The sequence below is a fragment of the Corvus kubaryi genome, unplaced genomic scaffold (assembly GCF_017639235.1).
Source record: "Corvus kubaryi isolate FWS band 111438036 unplaced genomic scaffold, C.kubaryi_AGA036_p1.0 split1-131, whole genome shotgun sequence".
NCBI lineage: Eukaryota > Metazoa > Chordata > Aves > Passeriformes > Corvidae > Corvus > Corvus kubaryi.
This window is the reverse complement of record NW_024582073.1, coordinates 6274836-6299113: the sequence shown is the minus strand read 5'-3', so window position 1 is coordinate 6299113 and position 24278 is coordinate 6274836. Positions and strand designations below refer to the sequence as shown.

Below are 24278 nucleotides of genomic sequence, written 5' to 3'. Positions count from 1 at the left end.
GCAATATAGCTGAGAGTGTTACTAAAGAAATTTGCTAGACAGTTGTTTACATCTTTTATTGCAGTGAAATTTTCATAGTCTGTGGATTGCTTTTGCATTGCCATGATTTGAAGCTATGGAGTTTTGGCTTTCCTTCAAACATCTTCACGGATTTCCTTAAAGAGTCAGTTCTTGAGTCCTTTTGAGGACAACCCATCATGGCAGCAAGGAGCCTATTTACACTGGTACTAAATAGATTGTCCTACTTGTGTTACTAAACAGTTCCAACCAAAAAAAAAGACTGCAGTTATTCTAAATAATAAAAAGCCATGTCATCTGTATAGTGAAATAAAAAGCTACACTTTATTTCACTACAGAAAAAATACAGAGCAAATTATAAAGGAGTATTTTATTAGATGATCATTTTGAAAATGCTACAAAGTATTTCTTCCACATATCAATGCAAAGAGATCTAGCAGTGAGCATTTTAAGACTCGCAAGAAGCAATTTGGGACTCCTTTTATATTTTTAAACTCTAGAAATATACAAGAACTTTGCAAAAATAAGTCAAGCAATTTTTCATAATTTCTTCCACTTCCCAAAACATTTCAGTCTTGGGGAGTCAGTTTTCAGGATTCATGGGCAAATGAAGACATTCCTCAATGTACAGCTATTAGAAAGGGGTAGGGATGGGGGAGGGGCAGTTCAGATGCACATTTTGGATGCCTGTTCAGCCTGCAACAGATCACACTGCTGCAAACTTTCTTCCCAACAGACCTTAAACAAGCATATGTGCCTGCTGGGCAGTCAGCAAGACACTTATCACAGGCAGTGCTTTGCTAGGAGCATTCTTTTAACTCAAAAGATAAAAAAAGGAGGAAAAGGACAAGGCAAATTGATCCTGAGGCAGAAAGATTGTCTTCTTTGTCCTTTTAGCTACTTGCAGACTGTTTGAAGTGTCTGTGTCACTGTCAATCCTATTGTCATCTCCTCTTCCTGGCCTGTAACCCAATTATAAGGCCATGGCATGGCTGGTGCAAGATGATCACAGAATCATAGAATAGTTTAGGTTGGAAAGGTCCTTTAAGATCATAAAGTCCAACCATTAACCTCACACTGCTATGTCTACCACTAAACCATGTCCCTAAATGCCATATCTACACATCTTTTAAATAACTCCATGCAATCTCATTACTACTTTACTCACACTTATTATGCTAAATGAAAGATAACAATCAACACAGTATTTTATAATTCTTTAACATCATTTGATTAAAATTACCTGAGACAGATATCATTGTAGTACTATATAACTGAAAGCACACAGATGAAACTGAGGAAATTTCAGACAAAAATGAGTACAACACCTAAAACTTATGTGGCATCATTTATGTAGACCTTTACTACTGCAGGTAAATAGAAAACTTCCAGCTGCTTATGGGCTTCCATGTACAAACCAGAAGTACTTCTTCCAAAACATCAAGGTTTGAATCAGCATCAAACACAAAATGGAGATGGCAGGCTCAATAAATTTAAGTGGCTAATTGGTAGTTAATAAATAGCACAAATGGAAAAGGAAGGCTGAAAACTCAAAAAAAAAGAAGAAAGCTAGGGTCCTCTGGCCACCAGGCCAGGTAAGTCCCAGGTGTAACTCAGAGACAGCTTTGCTCTCTTCCTTTAGCACAAATAGCCTCAGAAACAGCCAGGGTGAATCCAATGGCTGTCCATCCCCCTAAGAGGTGCTCTCCTCACCCCTGAGGAGAGGACGAACACGGACTGAATTCCCTCCAGTGGCACATGTAGCAAACTTCCCCCCTCGTACCCCCAGTGTACAGCAGACGTGGCAGAAACACACAACTCTGTGGGGAGCAACTATTCATAAATTCCATATACTGAGTTACCAAATAATTCCCTGTATTTGATTTACAACCTTTTCCTCCAATTTCACCCATCTTGGTTTTTATTCCCTGTAACATAGTATTTTTAATACCTAGGGAAGATGAGGAAACGCTTCAGGTTGAATTGATCTCTACAGAGAGTGTATAAAAAAAACCCAGTAGAAACACAAGTACTGAACATGGACTCAGCTTTAAATATATGAGCATTGGCTCTTGTAATCAGTAGTTGAAGTTCATAAGCAGTCTGGTGGAGTCACCACTGGCTTCACAGGCTTGAATTTCAACACAAGCTTTAGATGCTGTAATTGATTGCAGCTATCAAGTACTGCACTTTGAAGAACTAAATAACCATTTTGTAGCGCAAAGCCCACTAAGCTTTTTTCAAAGATCACCTAATTCAAGCAGATTCTAGATCAAATTCAGATTACTGAAATGATATGTCAACTATTTAAGTATACTCATATTTTAATAACTATTTAACCTCATTAATACTATAGAGATATCAATTAAAAATTATGAGACAATATTTAACAAATGTTTAATTTTAAAGCTGAAAGACACTGCAGAGTATGGGTTACATATTTTCTAGGCAGCACATAATCTCTTACCATCTTGGTATAAATAGGTTTTGGATTATTTTCTTATCCTCTGTTTTACAGACTATGTTCTGCCTACTAAATCTGAGCAAGTCCTTCTTTTCTCCCATATCAGAAGTGCAAATATCTTCCAGTACTTTGAAATTATTACTCTTTCACTGTCAACCCGATCTGCATCAAAATCCCACTTCTAAATAAAGTGGTCTTCAATTTTTTTTTACTACGTCTTACTTTTAAAAGAACTCCAGTCACACCAAAGCTTATCTCTAGTGTGTATAAATAACACTATTACGGTTGGCTCAAACATATTGGGAGACAAAAATCAAGTGAAAAAAGAATTTAATGGCCGAGAATAGCACTGAAGTACTTTTGATCAAGAGGTATTTCAAATAAATTTATATACACAGTCTAAGAATCACTTCATTCGATAGCAGTAGAGGCAAGTTTTTACAAGTAATTCCTTCTTTACTTGCTTTTAGGGGGTAGGCATTAAATGAGATAGGAACTTCTGTGTATTTGCTAGCTCAGCTTTCTCCTCTGCACACCGCAAAAGCTCAGATGCAGAGATATCTTATAATTGAGTAACCAGAAAGAAAATCCTCACAAGCTTTTCACAACTGAGCCACGTAACTCCTGCTGTTTCAGTGTGGCCAGTTAGATACACACCATTGAAGCTGCACATACTTAATCTGCATACTCTGGAAGTTAGTGCTTAAGTTTGCATAATGTCATAATATTTGCTTTTTCCCTGAAGTACTCGATTTTTAACACATTTCTTGCTGCTTATACTTTGCAAGGAACATCAAATGGACATATACAGTTACAAGATTTACTTGTATTTTTGAAAGAAAAAGGCAAAAACATTTTAAAAAACACTGCAATTTAACTTATATAGCTGAAATATATTGTTAGCAGTACAGATTATTTAGCGTATGTTTTTATATAAGGCTATATACAGGTACATAAAATAGATCTATGCTGAGTCCCAATATGTTAACATATTTTAGTATATTTCCTATCACCATACATTAGGTACATACCACATTATGTGTGCTTTCCAGGTCCTGAAGTTCATTAAAAAGCCATTTAATAAAAAGCAGTTCCCTCTAATGATAAAAATTTCGAGGGACAGTAATTAAATCTGTACTCTGCTGCAGATTTCTAGCTTACTTACTATTCATTTTAAGCATGCTAAGAACAATTAATACTGAAGGACAAAATACAAGTTTTTAGCTGCTTAAAACCAACCTCACTCTTACTTAATTTATATTGATGTTGATTCATGACATCAGTGAAACAGTTGTTCAGCCAAAAATCAGAGGGGCATGGGATGAGGGATCAATCTGTACCATTTCTGTGCAATAATTATATCAGGCAGGTTAATTAAAGTCCTAGGGGAGATAGAAAATATTTTGCCAGACCTGCTCCAAACTGAATGCCCTTAGATACAAAAGAGGGAGGGGTCTTAATTTAAGTGGTCTCTCAAAGAGACAGGCACTTCCCTGATAAACACTACCTGGAAAGCTGCTGAAATCCTGAACAAATGCTGGTGCAGCTTGTTTACTAGTGACATAAAAGTGAAAAAGGAAAAATTAATAAATGATGCTAGGTTGTGGGGGCTGCTCTTCCTAGAGACATCCCCTTGCTCACAAAGCCCAGAGCCATCAGGCCGTGTCTGCTTTGTGCTGTAGCACACAGAACGTTGGCTGGTACCATATGAAGTGTTTAAGGATATTAGTGTGAAGAGCATCCCTGCACTGATTTAATTCACTACAGCAATCAAATGCAGTGTTTATAAGTAATTTTACAATAAATTAAAATCCGTATTTTGAGAACAGTGCAAAGATGCAAATAATAATGCATTAAAAATGTTTTCAGGAAAGGTATTTTCTCTTTAACCCTTACTCTTCTATAAATATCTCCACTTAAAAAGAGGATTAACCTTTCTTCTCAAGTATCATTGGCGTGGCTTAAAAGTAGCTGCAGGAGAATTCACGATCTAGATAATAGCCAAGCCCTTGAGTATAATAAAATGTAGAATATAAAATTAATTACCCCATAAAATACAGTAGTACATTCCTATATTTGGCACTTCTGCTGTAGCATCAACATACATGGTGTTATAACTGTTAGGACAAAATTACCTCATTTTAAGAGGCAAAATATGTGACAAATAAAATGCTTTCATTTATAAAGCCATTAATAAGGTAAGATTACCAAGTATTGTTACAGCATTGGTAATACAACCTCGTCTTAAACTGCCAGTCTGACCTCATTTTCTTAGACTGGGAAATCAAGCTGAGCAGACCGGAGGTAGGTACTTCAAATACAATTCATGTAGTTTTGGATTACAGATATAATTAGACATGATCTTCCAAGGAAGTATCTAGAAATATCAGAAGTCCTGGAGTTACTCAGAGCCTAAAGCAAGAGTGAAAGTGGGGACAAAGCAACTTGAAAATCATTTAGCACTTAAAACCTATAGTAGGTAAATGTACATGAGAGTGACCTACGAAGGAGTCTGAGCTGACAGGGAACCATTCCTCAATCTCTGGGTAAATCATCAGGCAGCAACATCAGCTGCAGCTCCCCCAACCTGGGTTGTCTACCCCCAGAGTGGCTGGTTTCACCTCAGCTGAGGTACCTGCCCACAGGTCAGAGTAACATGGCAGTCAGTCTCCAACCTCAGTACCAGCAACATGTCCCACTGACAGAAACATTGGCTCCAATTCTTGAAATTCCATTACAAAAGCAAACAACAAAGTTCCAGATACAATGGCAACAGAAAACACATACACAAAATAAAACCCAAACTACTAAATAAAACACAGGCACACAAATGAAAAACACACATGTGCTTTCTAGAGTCAGGTCAGTAGGAGTATACACTCATTATACTTCGTTTCTCTTAGAAAAAAACAATTAAAACCAAATCAAAACACATACAAATTATTTGTGCTTCCTTATTGCAAATCTGTATGTTTTCCACATATGCAGAGTGTCCAGTTCGTCATATTCCTAAAAAAATGCCAAAGACAAGTTTTTCCAGGCCACATGCATACCAATAGTCTCAGTTCAATGAGACACACCAGTCATCCAAGAGGAAATATATATGCCCTCTTATACTACTATCAGTTGTATACATCAGACAGCGAAGTTTATAGTCTGAGAAGATAACTTACGCACCAAGGGTAAGCTGACATCTCCCATGTATCAAGGCGCAAGCAGAAGAAACCTGGGCAAGTTTCAGCTCTTGGAACTTCTCAGGCCTGGGTAGTGTAACTCTCTGATGCTCTGATGCATGCTGCTGATGTCTCTTTTAGGAGAGCCTCTCTAGCAACCTCTGAGAGCATGGTCACAGGAGACTGCAAATGCAGCATTTTTCATAGTCTTTAGATAGATGGATTTGTAAACTATGTGAGACAGTGTGATCAAATGGCTATATTGGAAGCATAAATCTACTTCCAGTTTTGTTCATACTATATTTGTGTAAATCAAGAACCTGGAAAGTAAATCTGGTGTGGTAAACTTAGTATTTTGAGGTTTATTAGCAGATACCAGGTGTTTCAAACTTGTTCTCAGGTTTGTTGATGAACCTTTTTACAAACAACAGACCATATAGCTTAAGGCTAGCTATTTTTTAGTAAAATGAGAGCTAATATTTAGCAGGTTTTTAAAGGCCTAACAGTTATCCAGTTAAATCACCCATATATCTTCAATGCTGTATTTGTTAGTTTTAATATCTCCTGGTCAAGGGACAGAAAGAAAAAGTTGCACAGATTTTATTGGTAAGGATTTAGTTCAAATATGTCTAACCCATTTCCTGTTATTTTCTTCCATCAGAAAACGCCTTTGGAGTCCAATTAAAAAATAATCTCAATTTCCATTTTATTAGTCCTGAACTGTTCTGTAAGAAATATTTCCATACCTGAATAAATGTTTCTGAAGAAATACTCCTGACAAATTTCTAGTCAGACTTTTTTCATATAGAAAGAGGGGAGAGAAAAGATTGCCAGCTTATTTCCTAGGAAATATTGCATTGACCCCAGCTGGCCTAATTTCAAATACAATTTGCTACTGGCTTACTTGTCTTGTTACAAGGTCTCCAATTGTTGAGTCTTTCAGTGAAAGAAGTAAATGAAAAAGCTATAAAACTAGCACTTTTTTTTTTTTGGTAGGATTCTAGAAAGATACAGAAATAGTTCATTTTTTAAAATTATTTCTTTACATGAGACTAATAATTCTGCTCATAATATAATTTGATAACACAGGGTATACATTAACCCACCTACAGAGAGTTACTAAAGCACATAAGGATTCCAAGGTACCTCTCTGGGATATTAGGTAGAGTTAAGCCTAAAGTGGCACAAGACCTGTACCAGCCAGATTTTTGAAAGACCTAAGGGAAAAATTTCAGCTTTTCACCATCTACCTTTGGATGCAAGGAAGAACAATTCCCACTGAAACACTTCAAGATGAGCCAAAAGAGTTCAGTAGCTAAAACCTGCTTTAAGTAAAAGGCTAAAAAAAAAAAAAAAAAAAAAAAAAAAAAAAAAGACTACTCTAAGGATTAATTTAATTCAAATTCTGGAAAGTTTTAAAATACATGCTATCATCCAAGTGTGGGCACCAAATGCATCTTAAGACTGCTACAGATTTTTGTGTTACCTGGGAGCCCCCTGCTGGGATTCTGCTGTGAGAAAACAAGGGTTTTGTTTTGAAGCTGTGTCACAGATGTTTCAGTAATATTTAATTATGCTATATATGGTATATTAATGCAACCTTATTTAATTTCTCATAAGCAAATCACTAGAAAGGAGAACTCTGCATAGCAGATGCATGCTTAGTATTACTTTAAATACTCAAAATACTTTGAAATATTCCTTATTGTGGGAATTCATGACAATGATTCAAATGGACAGCCTATCTGCTAAATACAAGGGATCCAAACTGATGGATGATCTGTGTGGTTATCATTAAAGAAGACATAAACAGAATTGGGTTTATTCATTTTGACTAACACATGTACCAAAAAAAAAAAGGCAAGCCCAAAAACTCAGGCATTTCAAGACCACATGGTGACACATGTTCCAAAGAAAATTGTTGTCTTTCATGAAAGAATATTATTTTCATTGCACCACTTAATTTAAGTGAAAAAATATAGAGAAGTTTTCAGGCACACAAGCTCCTCTTTAGGTCTAACCAAACCCAACAGGTTTCAGGCTAAGTACATGTTAGAACAATTCTTGTAACTCACAGATCATCAGTATTTTCTTTCCTGAAAAACTCATCTGAAATATTTCAACCCATTCTGTGGTCACTACCTCCTCCATTCTGTCAGGTATGGCCATTCAGAGCTCTGTGCAATTGAACTGCCTGGGTTATAAACTGCAGCCTCTTCCACAAGTATTTTGTACCCATATAATTTCACTCTTCTGGTTGTGAATGATACAGACATAAAGCTTAGTTTCCAGATTAGTCTTTGAGGATATTTTGTACGTCTCCCTATAAGCTGGAAATGTTTTCTCAATGGCGATGGAAGTTTCTGGTTTTTGTGAGCATTGAGGTGATGGCTGTTTGATATATATGTATGAGCTTTCACTCACTAGTCATCTTTTATTCCATTTTTAATTCATTTTTTCTGTTATTTCCTAATGGCAAAATGTCAGTCTTATGTTTAAGATGCCAGTGAAAATATCAAAGCATTTTCTTGAAAAAAATCAAAGGCCTGCATGCTCACAAGATTATAAGTAAATCTGCCTGAACACTGCACAGCACTATTCAAGACTTTCTGCTTTCATGGGGAATAACTCAATCTTCTGCTATACTCAGTCACCTGTAGGAAATTTTATCAGTATAAGCAAATTATTTGCTAAATTGAAGAGCTGTTAGCATACTCAAAGAGACAGTCCTGGCCATAGCAAGAGATCAAAGGGAAAAACTTATCGCAGTTCTTTTCCCTATGCCAGGTATGCACTTAGTTTGTGTAAAGGTAACAAGAAGTAAAATGTGTATGTAAATATTTTCCCTTCCAAAGCAACTTTAAATTAAATGCAGGAAGCATGTATGAAACTAGTAGAAAATGCAATGTATGAACTTGAAAATATAACATTTCCAAACCTGTTTTTAAACCCTTCTCCTCTAAAGGTTTCAAATCCATCCTTCGATACAAACATAAGGAAACATTGAAGGGAAAGAAATCATTCTGTGAAACCACTGGACACTAACCCTTAGCAATAATATGGTATTTAGCTACTAGACATGAGAATGATAGCAAAAATTTATACAGGATGGAAAGGAGAAGGTTGAAAGTTACAAAACCCTGCAGGTTGACACGTCTTTCCTACTTTTCTACATTTTTATTAGTTTATCTTGATGAAAGAATGCCTATGTAATTTATTATGACTTACATCATCAAAACAGTTCAGGGACAAACTTCTGAACTATGAAATTCAACAGAAAATGTGACACAGTAGTCAAGTAGCAATGCCTTCCTGTATTTCCCTCTTGTCCTGTGAGGGAAAAAAACAAAAACAAAAACATAAACAAAACCCACAACCAAAAAAAAACCAAGTAAAATTACCCAACTACCTCTTGGGACTCAAGAAGCCATGCAACACAGAAAAGTTATGATGAAACAACACAAAGTGAGAATTAAACACCATAAACAACCTGTTCTTATCTGAAAATTCTCCTATTCAGAAAACATAAGCAGAAGAGTTTGTTTTATAAGCTTCAGTCTAAATTCAGTATTTTAACATTATGGTAAAAAGCATCTGTGTCATCTAAGGAGGTTTTTACTTGTTCGGTCCTCGTGAACATTGCATAAATAAAGGCAAGGTAGCATTAGAAAGAGTCTACTGTACTGTGCTCCTAAAGCTAAAGATAAAAAAACCCAGCACAACAGCAGATACTGACGGTGAGGAATTACACGTCAACTGCTTATAGAATCAAATGCAGACATGTTCCTAGGAGAGAACAAAAGCCTGCAGAGTCTGAGCCTGCAGAATATTAAAGATCACAGAATCACAGAATGTTCAGAGTTGGAAGGGACCCACAATGATCACCGAAGTCCAGCTCCTGGCCCTGCACAGGACAGCCCCAAGAGTCACACCATGATCCTGAGAGCACTGTCCAAATGCTTCTTGAACTCTTGTCAGGCTTGGTGCTCTGAGGTTACTCAAGACAAGACAAAAAAGAGGAAAAGAAGGTCTGATACAGGTTAACACCAAAGCCTGAGCCAGGAAACTCTCAAAAATACATGATTATCTGTCCTGATACTTAAGGAGTTTAGGAAAACAAGCCTTGTCCTCATTCTACTCATGGCTTTGGTACATAAAACATGCTCATTTTCTCTCTTTCTTTAATCAAGGCTTTGATCCTCTCAGCTGCAAGAGCCAATAGAAGAGCCATCCCCACATTTCTCACTTCTCACCATTCCGTGCAACCTTCCCCAATGTGCTCGCACCAGCATTCGAACACAGCTAACCTTCACGATTTTAGTGAAAAATCCAAGTGTTCTTTAGCCAGCCTTTCTCTGACAGTACTCTAAAAACAGCTCTAATTAATGCGTGAAAAATTAATGTGTGAAAAAGTACCAAGAGATTCCATTCATACCTTTTCTTGGATTTCACATATTAAAACCTGCCAGCCGTGTAAGTTGCTAAGTATTAAAAGGTATGACTGTACTGTGTAACAAGGCACAGAGTGGGCTACCTGAACTAATTTAAGTACTTAGCTGGACCACTTGCTCTCCTACTTTAACAGACCCACCTTTCTGGCTGTCCTGTATTCATCCATTTGAAAAATGTTCTGTCACAAGAAGAAATTAGAATGCCTAGTAGATTCTGAGTAGAACCAGGATATCCTTTCATGAAACTTTTAAAACCAATGTACATGTTTTGAAATTGAAATTAAAAAAAAAGAAAAGCAGAAAAAAGCAGACAGACAAAATAAGCATCTTCCAAGATTTCATGGGGAAAGCATTTAAACATGTATATTATCTATAGAACATATACATTTCTCTATATTGTGAAATATATATTTTAATTCCCAAACAATATGTATTTAATTCCTGAAATCACACTGTTTATAACAAGTCTGCGTGCTCTGTTTTTGAGGGATGTTCAGGTTGCAGAGGATTAGTGACAGATGTTCTGCATTCAACATGCTACTCAACTATGTATCAGTCTGCTGGATCGCTGGTGCACCCAGCACTCAATGAATATAAAAGAGCACCAAGTATCATTGTGTAAAAAAGAAATTATATTTTTGATATAAAGACTATCCAAAATCAAATAAACCAGTATAAAGCATCAACATTGGAGTAAGTTATTCTTGCCTCTCTAAATATAAATAAAGTTAAATGAATAAATAAGCATATTCTACTCTAGCACCACTTACAATTTTTATATCTTTTTCTTCCCTGTAAGACCTTTTTGGTATACAGAGCTGCTATCCACCTTGTAAAACAGCTACCACTACTGAAAGACAAAAACAGTGGAAATATTCCCCCCTTCAAAACATCCAGTTAGAAAATGTTCACCCCCCTACCCATTCAAAGTTACCAATACTGCTTTAGTTAACAGTCATTTTAGGGTAAAAATATCTCATTGGCACAAATAATGATTTTCTTTTCGAAGTTGTGAGCAACTCAGATGAAATGAAATCTGCATATGACTCATCAGTGTTGGCAGTCAGGAGAAACTGAATGCTCTAAGTACAAATGAGCAACTCACTTTCTGGGGCTCACTCTCTTCTCTATCTTATGCAGGCCCAGCTGAAGAACTGGGTTAAAAGGACAAGCTCATCTAAATAATTCACACAGAGAAGCCCACATATGTGTGTATATATTTACGTGGCTCCTAAGCGATGCTGTGCTGGTTTAAGAAGGTCTCTCCCAGACCCCTCCAAGTTAACCATGACCATTTCCCTACTAGACATTACAGCTCTCTAATGGATGCTAATGAAGGTTGATTTGGTGAACACTTCCTAATCTATTTCAGTCACTTGAAATAGCTACCACCCTACCCACTTTAACTTGCAATCAACAAAAACAGATTCACAAAGACAATTCAAGGTGTTGTCTCATCAGTAACTCTGCTGGTAGACAGTAGTGGATTTTAGTTTCCATGGAAGGAGGAAATGAGAGGATGAGAGTCTCTTCATGTAGTGAGTGCTGCTGCATCTGGGAAAGGAAATATATCTGCTTAACAAGTACAGAGAATTTTTTTCAGCCAGCAAAAGAAGTACTGAGAAAATAAAAAGGAGATGTACTTGTTGTCCAGAAAGGAGTAAACAACAATAGGGAAAAGTGCTGTGTAAGCCACTGGAAAGTATTTTCCAAAGGCAAAGCAGTACACACCATCCATAAATCAATCCATGCTTCAAATTAGAGTGTGACGTCTCAGAAAAACATGGTTCCCCAAAAAATTCCTATTTATTGATTTGCCCTACTACTCCCAAGACAAACGTTGATCAGGCTGTGAAAGAAATTCATGAGGCAGTACTTGCAATAGTATGAATGATGACTCAAAGGTCCTTCACTTTCCACTGTATCTGAACTCCTGTTTTCTAATTAAAATGAATGTCAGGGTACAATTTTTTATTTCTATACTGTTTAACTGACTCAATAGCACAATTCACAGTGAAAGATATGGCATAAGAACAACAAAAAAGCTGTACTAAAGTAACAGAAATGCCCCACTGTCCCAGGTTTATTTCAATGTTATAGTTAATTTATGCTCATTCAAAAAGTTCTGAGGATTAATAATATGTTACAACTAGAAATATCTTTGAAGTAATACATACTTTAAACTGATTCACACAATCAGGCTTGGGACAAATACAATGAAAACTCATTACAATCCATTGACAGGGCATGGTCATCAATCAGTTTTCTACACAAAAATCACATAATCATTCCTCTGAAGTCAAAGGTGTGCAAAAAAAGCAATCTAATATCTTTGTTCACACTTTATACTGCCTGCAGAATCAATATTTTGGCAAGACCTAAAATTCTCTAACTGAAGTCCTAGTGCAAGATTTTCATTTCACTTTCAGTTCTCCAAAGGAATTAGTCACCACACGTGGTGGATTAACTGCAGCAGCTCAGCTCCTTCAGATGCACACAAGTTTCCTCTGTTATATGTATCCAGACATAATTGCACTGCCTGCTTTGTTGGCTGGAATTGTTAGTTTTCATATTCAGCTACCTATCTGGAGCAACTGAGGCGTACTTACTGTCTGGACAGGATGGGAGAACATGGGTAAATAGTGAATATCAAAGACCTGAGGAAAACCCTCAGAAATCAATCACACGTTGTATTAAGAATTGCCTGAGGGTCTGCAAAGGCTTGATAATCTAGGAACTCTCTAAGTGACAAAAGCATATTTTAATGAGTATTAGGTCTTAGTCAGTTACAAACAAAGCAGTGTCATACCATAAAATGCCATTTACTGCTTCTAATGCACTCTTTCCTAGCTGATACATGTCATTTATAGATTTCATAGGTGAGCTCATTGTAAAAAAGCATAGCCATATAAATAACTACAGATTCAAGTCGAAGCCCTTTTTCCTTTGCCTCAGGGTTCTTTCTGCTTCTTACTTTTCTTTCTCTTCTCTACAGGACCCCTATAGAAAATGCTGCCTTCCCCTTCCCTGTCTGGTGTGCTCTCCTAGAAGCAAGGAGTGTAGTTTCAAGTGATATTCAACATAAAGCCCTAAAAATCTTGAGTCAAAATTTTCTGCAATTCATTAGTTACTAATTTTCTTTTCTGTATAGCTAAAAAATGAAGCAGGGCTCACCTACCATCAGCAAAAGTCCTAGCAGTTCACGTCTTAAACAGATGCTTAGCCTGATCAGGCATCTGTTTCCACAAAAAAAGCCCAAAACAAAACAAACAAACAAACAAAAAACCCCAAAAAAACCAAAACCAAGCAAAGAAAAAAGATAACCAAAACCAACCAACCAACCAAAAAAACCGCAGGAATATGTCTGGTCCCTGTTTTGACCAAGCACATCTTGAAGCCTTCCAAACTAGGCTGCGTGTTGAGGATGTTGCCTAGTTTCTGCTTCTGCCAAAGAAGGGGGGACAACTGAACATATTCATGTCTTTCTTTCACACACAATAAGTATGTTGGTGTCTAATTTTTTTTTATTTTGAAGTAAAAAACAACTCAAAACGTGAAGATACCAAATGACACTAGCATCACTGCTGCCATCTAGCGGACCTCTGTTCTCTGCTGAGCAGGGTGTTCCGGTCAGTGGATATTATCTGCACCTGTCTTTCACTTTGTCACTTTTAGAAGGTTTGCATAGAGACATTGAAAGAGTTACAGATTTATCACCTTTATTTTTTTTTTTAATTCAAACCAGATTGAAAACCATTTACCTGACTTTTTTTTTCTCTTGGACCTTCCTTTATGCTAAGCACTTCTGGCTCACTCTTTTTCTTTTTATCTTGCAACATACTTGCACTGTCAGACTAAATTACTATTTGCAGTAAATTTCAGCTCCAACTCTAAGGCACTTTTTATTGAAGTATCTTGTTTGCCATGCTATGGTTATAGTCCTCTTGGGATTTATATTATAAAATTTATTTTCATGGGTTTATAGCTGTGCAGTAAAAATTCTCATTGCACTGAAATTTGGCTTACAAGCATCAATACAGAGGGGGTTTTTTAATATTTATAAGGTTAGTCTGTAAAATTTTAGTGATTTTTTAAATTATTATTTCTTGATATTTACAAGCATCTTTATTCTTCCACCATTCATCTTTACTCTACTCTGAATTAATTCTGATGCACTACATCAGAACAGAATAAAGGTCTTACCTTATCTTTAAAAAGTACATATCTGCCTCAAGATTTTGATTTTAGAAGGTTCTAATTCAGTCAGAGCAACATGTTTTCTCCCAGACCTTTTCTCTCGCCACCTCTCTTGTCATCTCCTCCACGTATGAGCTCTCCCTTTCCCATTGCCTCCTATGGCCACCGCTACGCTGGAGCTTCAGACTCTCCCCTCGGGAAAAGCAGAAGCCAGCAAGTCAGTTTGTCTGCATTCCGGGTAATTTCCTCACCCCATCCCTACTTTGTGATTGTACCATGTAACTATTTAACTGTGTAACTATGTAGCTATTCTCTGAGGCAGAGTCCTGGCAGCTGAAAGTCAGACTATTCATCAAGAGTTTAAGCAAAATAATGATGATTAATTTACTGACAATTACTATGAGTACCAAGGTAAATCCGCCAAGGCGACTGAAATGTGATGTCCCCTTCTTCAAAATATTTTCATGCACACCGCACTCTAATTGAAAATTATATAACCTTTGAGACACTCCTACTTTGCACTGACTGTAGAAGTCAGTGTTTTCTGTGAAAAAAAAAATATAGAAAAAAGAAAAGTGATCTACGGCTCCAGGGGCACACCTTTTTAAACAACTGCCAGGCGGGACATAAAATACAAAAGTATAGTGTTCCCATAAGCATTAAGCGACACCTGTTTAACACACCTGATAACATCTATTTGCATTCAGAAGAGAGGTTAAAGGTGAGAATGATACCATTAGCTTACATCCCATCAGAGTAAGGGACAGAGAATTCTGCCTGAGGACATCACTTGCTGCAGGCAGTTCTTAGGCTGCTGTATTGTCCTATGGATCACAACACCATTATTGCAAAGTGCTGCATCTGAATGCCTTCATCACAAAACCCACAAACTTCAAGTGCCACAAGAGATTGCTGAACCTGGAATACTTAAAGGAAGATCAGCAGTGACCTTTTCCAGAAAATAACCCTTCATCATTCAAACAAACAAAGGAACAAAACAACAACAAAAAAACAGCAAAGGAAGTAAATACAACCGCCCGGCCCCCCCCCCCCCCCCCCGAGAGAATAAACAGCAAATGGATAACAGATTTCAAATTCACAGTCAGTTCAGTCTAGCAGAAGAGCATTTGACCATTGCATAGCTTTGTAGGCACAAAACAGATGTGATAAAGTAATGCCTGGGTTATGTTAAAGAATACTAATTGAATCAACCTCAATACTAATTGAAGTGACCTCAACAGCAAGACTAGGCACGTGCTTATTCCAATCAACACACCCTGCATCAGACCCTGTAACTGTTTGGGCATATAAAGACACAGTCACTGTGCTCAGTGGCTTGCCCCTGCCCGAGACTGAATGTATACCACAGGATTAGGCTCTGCTGCTGAGATAGACAGGGAACATTGTTTAAGAATAGAGTTTTGACTCTTCCAGGACTTCTGTCTGAGACAAAGCTCAGGCAGCTTACCAGCAATGAGCTGACCATGGCAATTCACTGGTGGTGAATATTCCCACTGACATGGGAATAACGTGACAAAATTCACTGTGTGGGAGCACTGCCTTCATCTGTTCTTCACCATCATTACTCTCTTCAGAGATGGTGCCATTTAAACCATCTTTAGGGCCCAACAGTGAGCCCAGCTGGTGAACTGATTCAAGAACAATCAATTCAGGCAAATTCTGCCTCATTTGTCTTGACAGCTGTTAAATTGGTATGACCAGGGGGAAATAGGAACGGGATAAGGAGTGTCTCAAGGGACCTACAGGACAACACAGCAGCCCAGACAGACAACTCAGTAGCTTTTGGGGAGAAGAACATATGTGAGTGGAAAGAGCAATAGGAACAGTCATGTTTTCATTAAGTTGTTCTTTTTTTTAACATTCTTATTTCAAGCCAATGCAGTTGATTGATTTGACACCCTGCAGATTAACTTTTCATGCCTGTCTTTTGCTTGAAAACAGACATTTGTATTTACACCTCAGAGAAAACCAAATATTCCTCCTCTACATTTGACAAGTCTATTCACTCTCAGGAGTGTTACTAGCTACACAAGGATAGACAAACTCAGAATGACTCCTCCAGGTCTCAGCACAGGTCCATGACCATTACTGTGCTACAGCACTAGTCAGTGCTACTATTAATTATTTCTTCTTCTAGTTTTTTTCAATAGTTTGCTGTGGGTTTGTTTGTTTGGTTTTTTTGCGGCGGAGTGTGGGGGGTTGTTGCTGACCACTGCAGCTCTTTTTATCTTAAAAGCAATGTTTCAGCCCTTGAAAGACATTGCAAAATTTCACCATGTGTCCTTTTCTGCAGCATACTAGCTCAAGACCTTGATACCCGAGGCAACCAACATTATTGCTGAGCTGCTCGCATTTCGTTCAAGGTTTGATGTTGGCAACTAAAAGGACAGACTGGGAGGAAAGAAACTTGATGTCAGGGGTGGAGGAGGCTATATAGCATTGCAGGCCAGTGGGAACTGTAGCCAGAACATGCAGGCTATCCCTGAGACACCTTTCCCCACTACCACTGTCCTCAAGCAGTGGAAGAGATGGCTTCTGGAGACACACTTGGTTATTGCATTGAAGGAAGGTCGGCCAGTGCATGACCAGAGGCACAGTAGGTTATGGTGACCAGTCACTGTAGTACCACTGGCTGGCTGGGCACTTCTGCCTAAAATAATCACAATAAAGTTCTAATAAAGTCTTGTGAGAAATAATTGACCTAATATTTATCTGCAGTGTGTTATATCCACATCCCTCTGCTTAATCCAAAATATACATAGCATCTTTATTTACACACATACATAAACATATGCATACATATATATATAGATATATATACATTGTTTTCAGAAAGGCACACCACAGGATTTCCATATTTTAAAAGCATTTTCACCTCTTTTTGAATTTTAATCAATTTTTTTTTTCTCAACAAAAAACAAAGATGGAGAGGCAAATCAAGCAAACACTGACAAGTTCAGGGTATTGATAAAATACAACAGACAGTCCATAGTCTGACCCATTTTTCCTTGCCCCATCTTTGTGCAACTTAAGTAGAACAGGTTGCTTTACCCAATATTATAAAGGTTGTTGGGCCCCCCCATACTAGACCTTGTTCTCAGCTGTGTACAGCTTTACCTCTTTGAGCTGTGTATTTCTCTTTACACATCTTCCTCAAGGTCCTTTTTATTTTGTCATGATTATTCAACTCTATGATTTCTCTGAGTAAGATTAAAAGGAAGTGTGTGTTGTACTTGCTAACCTAAATCCATACAAAAGCTTTCCTTATAAACTTGAGTGTTATCTCAAAGTATGCAGTCTACAGCAGTGACCTAGCAGTTGACAACTTGTCACCCTGGAGTCACAAATATATGTCCTACTGGTAAAATTAGCTAAACTATAATAGTTTTCTAATTAAAAAAAAACAAAAATTCCACATGATCATGTACTCATATCTAAAACTAATGACCCAATATTGCAAATTTTGGCTTAGGACCCAATATTGCTCAGGACCCAATATTGCAAATTTTCTCTCCGCTTCTAATGAGATCTGTGAAAGCATTATTATTTAATCACCTTTTGGCCCTTGCCAATTTTACTAGTACTCATAACTTCTTTTTTTTAAGAATTTAGTAGACTTTAATGGAACTTGACCACACAAGCAACACACAGACTGCTGAACACAGATCTCCCAAGAGCACACTACATTATATAAAATACCCAATACCAAACCAGTAATGCTGATGCTCAATGTACACCCTGCAAGTAGGCTGTTCCAGGCACTAGAAGTTGGGCATGTTTTCAGGTGCAGAGATGACATTTCTCCCAGGGTCAAACACTCAGGCTGTGCTTGGAAATTTATGGTATCAGCAGGTATCTTAACTGTAAACCTTTTACTAATGGCCTGGACAGAGAAGAAATTTGAAGAATAAATGTACATTTTTTTTCTGCCTTCCTTTATTCCTTGAATAACTCTCCTTACAAAGCATCCCACTAAATCTTCAACATCAAGATTCTTCCAGGTTTCAGAAAAATTAGAACAATTACACCAGGGATACGGATCTGGGTTCTGATGTTGCTAGGGGACTAAGCTCCCTGATACCACTGAAGTTAAATTAACACTGATTTAATAAAAGCAATTTTATACCTGGAATATGAAAGTCTACTTCCAGCATGTACTAGAGCCCTAGCACTACAGTGGTTAAGAGAAGCATGGTTATTCTTTATTTGATTTGAAGTTTTTATTTAGCTTTTAAGGAAAAAAAATTAGTCCATCCCAGTTCATATCTTCATGTACATTTATAATTTATGCTCTGTTGACTGACAGAAAAAGAACAAACATATTAAAATTTGATACCTGCCCTCCAAATGAAGGAAACATTGCACAATAGAATTTGCATTGTTTAGCTCTGATCATCTTCACATTTGGTTGTTATTGGTGACTTAAATATTGTGTTTATTTCTTGTCCAAGAATTGAGGATCCGCTTTTTGAGCATGTTGAGGAAATTATCTAAGTACAGAACTATAAATCCAATTCCTGTATTCCTTCTGAACTTACTTTAACTGCTCACTGATGATTTAACTCAAAATATTAAGCTTTCCTATTTGTTCCTACAAAACCTGCTGCTCTGCAGGGAAATCTCTGACAGTACTACTTAAGGAAGTCAGTTTTGCAAATAATGGGCATCAGTGGGTTTTTTTCATAGAATTTTATTTTTAGCAAAAAATATCTTGACTATACAGTAAGAATATGATATTCGGAGAGTAAGGCATCAAAGTAAAAGCTAAGCCATGGATCAAATAACTTGAACCCCAAGCCAAAATTTTAAAAAAATAAATCAGTTAATGTTGCTTTTATGCAAATACTATTTAGCTTGCTTGTTGGCAGTTCAGACTTCATTCCATCTCAGAATGTCTGAGTACTGACATGAGTGAAATTAAGTAGCATAATGATATACCTCCACCTAACTGCTTGTCTTCTTTGCATAATGCCATTTTTAGCATTTTTATCCAAATGAACCTAAAGAATGTAAGGAGAGTAGAATAAAATACACTGTACAAACAAAAGAAGTTAACCCCAACACCTGAACTTAAAATGTATTTTAAGACTGGAAAGTCTGGTAGAAACATATCCTACTTTGAGATATAAATAGTTCTGCTTCAAGTATAGGATTAATCCTCCACTTAAACATTTACAGAGCCTCCTGATATTCTGCCATTGCCACAAACTGCTTGTGCCAAGGAACTTACAGGTCTAATCCTCTTGAACACAGATTTATTGCAGCTTTGCCCTATCTTCAGAGTATTGCATTTCCCTTCCTGCCATTACACCCATGTATTCTGCATTTGAATGTCTTTATTTTTAAGCTTCTGGTGCATGTGCAAGCCATCAGTTACTCTCTCCACCCAGAGAGAGTGCAATCACTAGCAGGTCTGGGATTTTATTCTATTTATAATAAAATATTTGATTTTTTTTTTTTCATTAAGACAGCAATTACTATGATTACATCTGGGTTTAATTTATCTGCTTAAATAAGTTTTGTGGTTATCCAGAGCATAATGCCATTAGCAATTTTACACAGCTGAGCTCTATCAAGAGTGAGAAACATGCTTGAAAGGCAGATTTATGAACTACAGGTAATGAGGGTTGCTAAATCCTGAAGCACTCCTGCAATTACAAGTAGCTATTTTCAAGGAAGCCTAAGATTCCCAATAAATTTTAAGCACCTCCAGCTTTAGGAGGGACCATATTGTGTTGGCAGGCTGGTGGAGAAGACAATACAGTTGTCAGAATTACCATGTCAGGAAAAAAAATTACATAGAATATTTAATTTCAGATATAAACAATCACATTATTTACTACTGCACTATCAATTTGCATTGATGATATAAAGAATAGCTAATTGCTGTTGCTAATGTAACTTACATAAAATATGCAAAACTGCAGAAGTCAGTAGTACAGATACCCTGCCATAAGGAATAATTGGCCACTCAAACTGATTATCACAAATGGGTGGTTAAGATTACTCAAAAAATCGCTGTCAAATATATTAGCAAAAGCAGGTTTAATATAAATTTGTGGAAGTACAGCTTCACAAAGTGCTCTGGAAAGGTTTACTCTGTTACTTTCTACATAGATGAAGCATACTAATGAAAATCAGATTAGAATCAGTTTAGAATGATATACACAGAGACCAGGCAGACAAAAGTGTAAGGGTGCAGAAGAGGGTGCATGATTCCTGTTGAGCCATGAGGTTCAGAGAGAGCCTTCTTGCTTGCTAAACTTCTGAGAGTCTAGGACTACAATGTCAGTCCCATACAGTTTAGTCTAAAGGATTTAGCAGCATTTAATAACTAATTTAACATAACTAATTTTCTATCTATAAAAGGATTCAGTAGAATTTATTACAGCTACAACAGCGCCTTAATTGTAGATCCAAGATGTCAACATTCATGCTATACTTGCTATAGTGTATTTCAGTCACTTCACACACTCAAACATGTACAGACACAATGGCTGTGTCTATATAAATTTGCAAAGATATACCTGTTAAAAATTACCCTCAAATCCAATGAAATACTAATGTTAGATGCCTTGTTATTTCTCTGTGGGTGAGGCTAGAGCCTTGAGGAGGGAGTGGGGGTGTCAGTGCAGGTCCCACCTTGACTTTTCAGTGATGGTTCCGCAAATATAGGAAAGCTCTGAGAGGTGTCCCTGTAAGAGAGGGGTGCATCCACTGCAGTCCAGAAGAGCTCAAAGGGCCTCTCTTAGAACAGATGCTTAGAGGGTCACAAAATGTGTGGCTTTAGTCATGAATTTCTATCCCGGCTGTAATCCAAGCTGGTAATTACTGGAGTTCTTAAAAGGGTCAGTAACAATGGTACTGTTCCATTCGGGCTACAGTTCAGGTAAATAATGTTCCAAGACTGTCAGAGGATGACTGATTATCTCTTGTTCCCCTCCTTGGGGAGGCAACAGAAGTCCCTGGTACAGACAGTGCCATGCCCACCTTAGCCATGCAAGAATTTCTGGCACGGTCAAGGTAAGCTTCGCCACTCAACTCATTGCTCAAAAGCCAAGGCTAGTGGGAGTTCCTGAGATCACAGAGCAGCCTGAGTAGGTGGCAGGGGGAGTGTTACCACAGTGGTTTAGAAAACGCTCCGGTTGATAGGGGTGAGCTGTATTACCATAAAGGCCAGTTTATTAATTGGGAACAAAACATTTCCCTATGAAACCTTCATTAAAAAGCATTTAACTGTGACTAATGTTAGTGTATCATTATGTGTGATCTTAAGCATTATTAAGCAGGTGTCTGACAAAGGAGTACTGCATGTCTTCTCAATGCCTCTCAGTAAGGTATAGTGGGTACATGGCTAATCTAAAGGAGGTCCTACCACTGATGAAGACCTTCTCTACGGCAAACGAATTTTTATCAGAAATGCCTGTTCAGACACATGCATTTCTGTTTAATGTGACAAAATCAGCCTGAAGAAAAGTATAAATGTATCACTTTCATGGTATTTTACACAGTTTTCCAGAGTAGTTTCATGGACTGGTTCTCATTACAGCCCTTGCTAGAAGTTCCTTATACTAGATATGACAGATGGATTTTGTAGACTTAGGAAATTTTGAAGCATGTCACAGTAATGAAGCATGTGGCATTTTTTCCCCTTTTAAATTCTGTCAGTTCAGTGACAGCAAGGATTATCCCCCCAATAGAGCATGTAAGTGTGCTTGACTTTCAGCACATCAAAAGTAAAATCTCCAGATGTGTTCCTCTGGTATTCATTAACATGGAACTGGAACAACAAGACCAAATCCAGATCAAGAAAAGAGGTCATCTGCCTTTCTCTGGTAGAAGTCATTGGAGAGAGAAGGAGAGAGACACCAGTAAAATTACAAGCTAAGTTTGCTTCAACAACTTCAACTTCAAAAGTTTTATAAGCATTTAAGAACCCATCTATCACCAATAAATAAATAAAGCAAATGAAGGTGATAACTCACTTTTGTGAGTTTGAAAAGACTGATCTAATTGTCTTTCTCAAAGGGACCTTTAAAAGAAGCTAAAATTTGACCCCTATCCTCATGAAGTCATTTAATCTTCCTCCCACACAGTCACAGGCTTATCAGCAAGTATTTTCTCAGATGCTCTTGTGATTTATGGTCTAACAAAAGGAGAGGAACTGCCTTGTAAAAGGTGTTAGGCTATGGAGAATACTTTTAGGGACCAAATATCAACTCATGTGCCCTCTAGGAGAAGTAAGGATCTGAAACACCCAGCCGGCAATCTTAGTTACTCTCAATGTTCATGAAGTAGCCACCGTATGATGTTATATTTCACTAGTGTTTGATTGCCTCGTGCCATTTTTAAGAGGTGATGTGCAATTATCATAGCTAATGATAAACTGATTATGAAACCATAAAAATAATGAATAAGGTATTACCAGGTATTCCACAGCATGGATGAAAATGCACACACCTATCAGACAAAATTAAAACAGCAGTAACTGACAACAAAGTGGAAAAAGAAAGATATCAGCAGTATGAGTTATAAATAAAACAATTGGCTAAACCATTTGAAGATGTCTGAATTAAGAACATTAAAAATAAGATGTCCAAGTAGAAATCTCACTGAATGTTCTTCAAAACACTGTACACTTTTACACATAAACTTTTGAGTCAAAATCCTTCTCCACAATATTCAGCATATGGTCTTACACTTTATGGTGTAACCATTATACTGTGCGGCATAAATTAATCATGTTTAAAAGCTGTATGAAGACTGCGTGCCAGGAATCCATGTGCATACCATTCTGTATTTAAACAAACAGAAAGCCCATTATAGAAAATCTTGCCATCTCAGACAAGTAAAATGTGGTTTCAAGTCTCATTATTCTTTTCACCCTTCTCTTACAGGATCACAACAACAGCTGCCTGCATGATGGATCTACGCAGATATCCTCTGGATGAACAAAACTGCACACTAGAAATTGAAAGTTGTAAGTTACTGGAGGGAAGGGGTTGGCCAAATGACAGCTGAGAATTGAATTATATTCTCAGGTTAGGCAAAACAGGAACAAGTTGTTCAAATACTGTGTGTTCAGTGCACACTGAACAGACTAAATGTATTTCTGTAATACTTAAGCCAAAATGTGTTTCATTCACAATATTGGTTGATCCAAGCTTATAAGATGTCTTTCAAAATCTCTTGTCAAGGAAGGGAGGAGAGCATTTTTTGAAGATTAATTCAGAGGACAGCAATCAAGCACTGTCCATCTTCAGTGCCTAATCACTGCTGAACCTGGATTAATTACTTCATCTCAGCACATTCATCTCTAACATGAGGATTGACATCCGTCCCACGTGGCGGGGGCGGGACTGATCAATTGCTGTTACCAAATCTTTTGGAAGTTATAAAAAGAAACAACTTGATCCTTCAGCACCAAGGTTGATGAGAGTTTTGTTATCATCTTCCATGAGCATGGGAACAAGGCGTGCACTTACAAATTTTTGTTATTAACACCATCTCTATATATTTTATGATGGTGGCTTTTAGAGAAGTGCCTGTGAAGGTTTTTGGAAAGAATCTTTATTATGCTGGCCGTGTAGCTTCCCTTTCCAGTGTTTCCCATCATGCTGCTGATCTCCCCAGTCACTTTCTGCTAGTTCAAAACTTGGTCCAAGTGTCATAGTGCTGGGGTTCCTCCCCCCTGGCATGGGGTCCAGGGGGAGGGGGACCCTGGGGGGGAGACATGGGGTTTCCCTGCTCCCTGGTGAATCCCGTTCCCCATTGGTTGGTTGGTGTTCCTGTGATTGCAACAGTTCTTCGGCAGTCCCCCCGGCCATGTGGCTGGAGAATAAACACCTCTGAAACTTCTATCAGGAATCAGTCCCTATTCTTTTCCACAGGCCTCGCTGTCTTATACATGTACCAGTAATCCCCGCTGCAACATCATAGTCCACCACTTTACAG

The 24278-nt window shown here is 37.6% G+C and overlaps 1 protein-coding gene across 11 annotated transcripts in view; it reads left to right on the top strand.

Annotated features, from left to right (window-relative positions):
• The window catches only part of GABRB1 (gamma-aminobutyric acid type A receptor subunit beta1), a 128087-nt gene that overhangs the window by 74119 nt on the left and 29690 nt on the right, over positions 1-24278 (top strand). For all 11 annotated transcript variants that reach the window (XR_006020467.1, XR_006020468.1, XR_006020469.1 and 8 more), the window contains one exon: positions 23222-23304. Coding sequence is in view for 8 of the 11 variants with exons in the window: in XM_042052964.1 (XP_041908898.1) it covers positions 23222-23304 (83 nt within the window). In the remaining 3 variants the exon portion in view is untranslated. The remainder of the gene's footprint in view (positions 1-23221; positions 23305-24278) is intronic.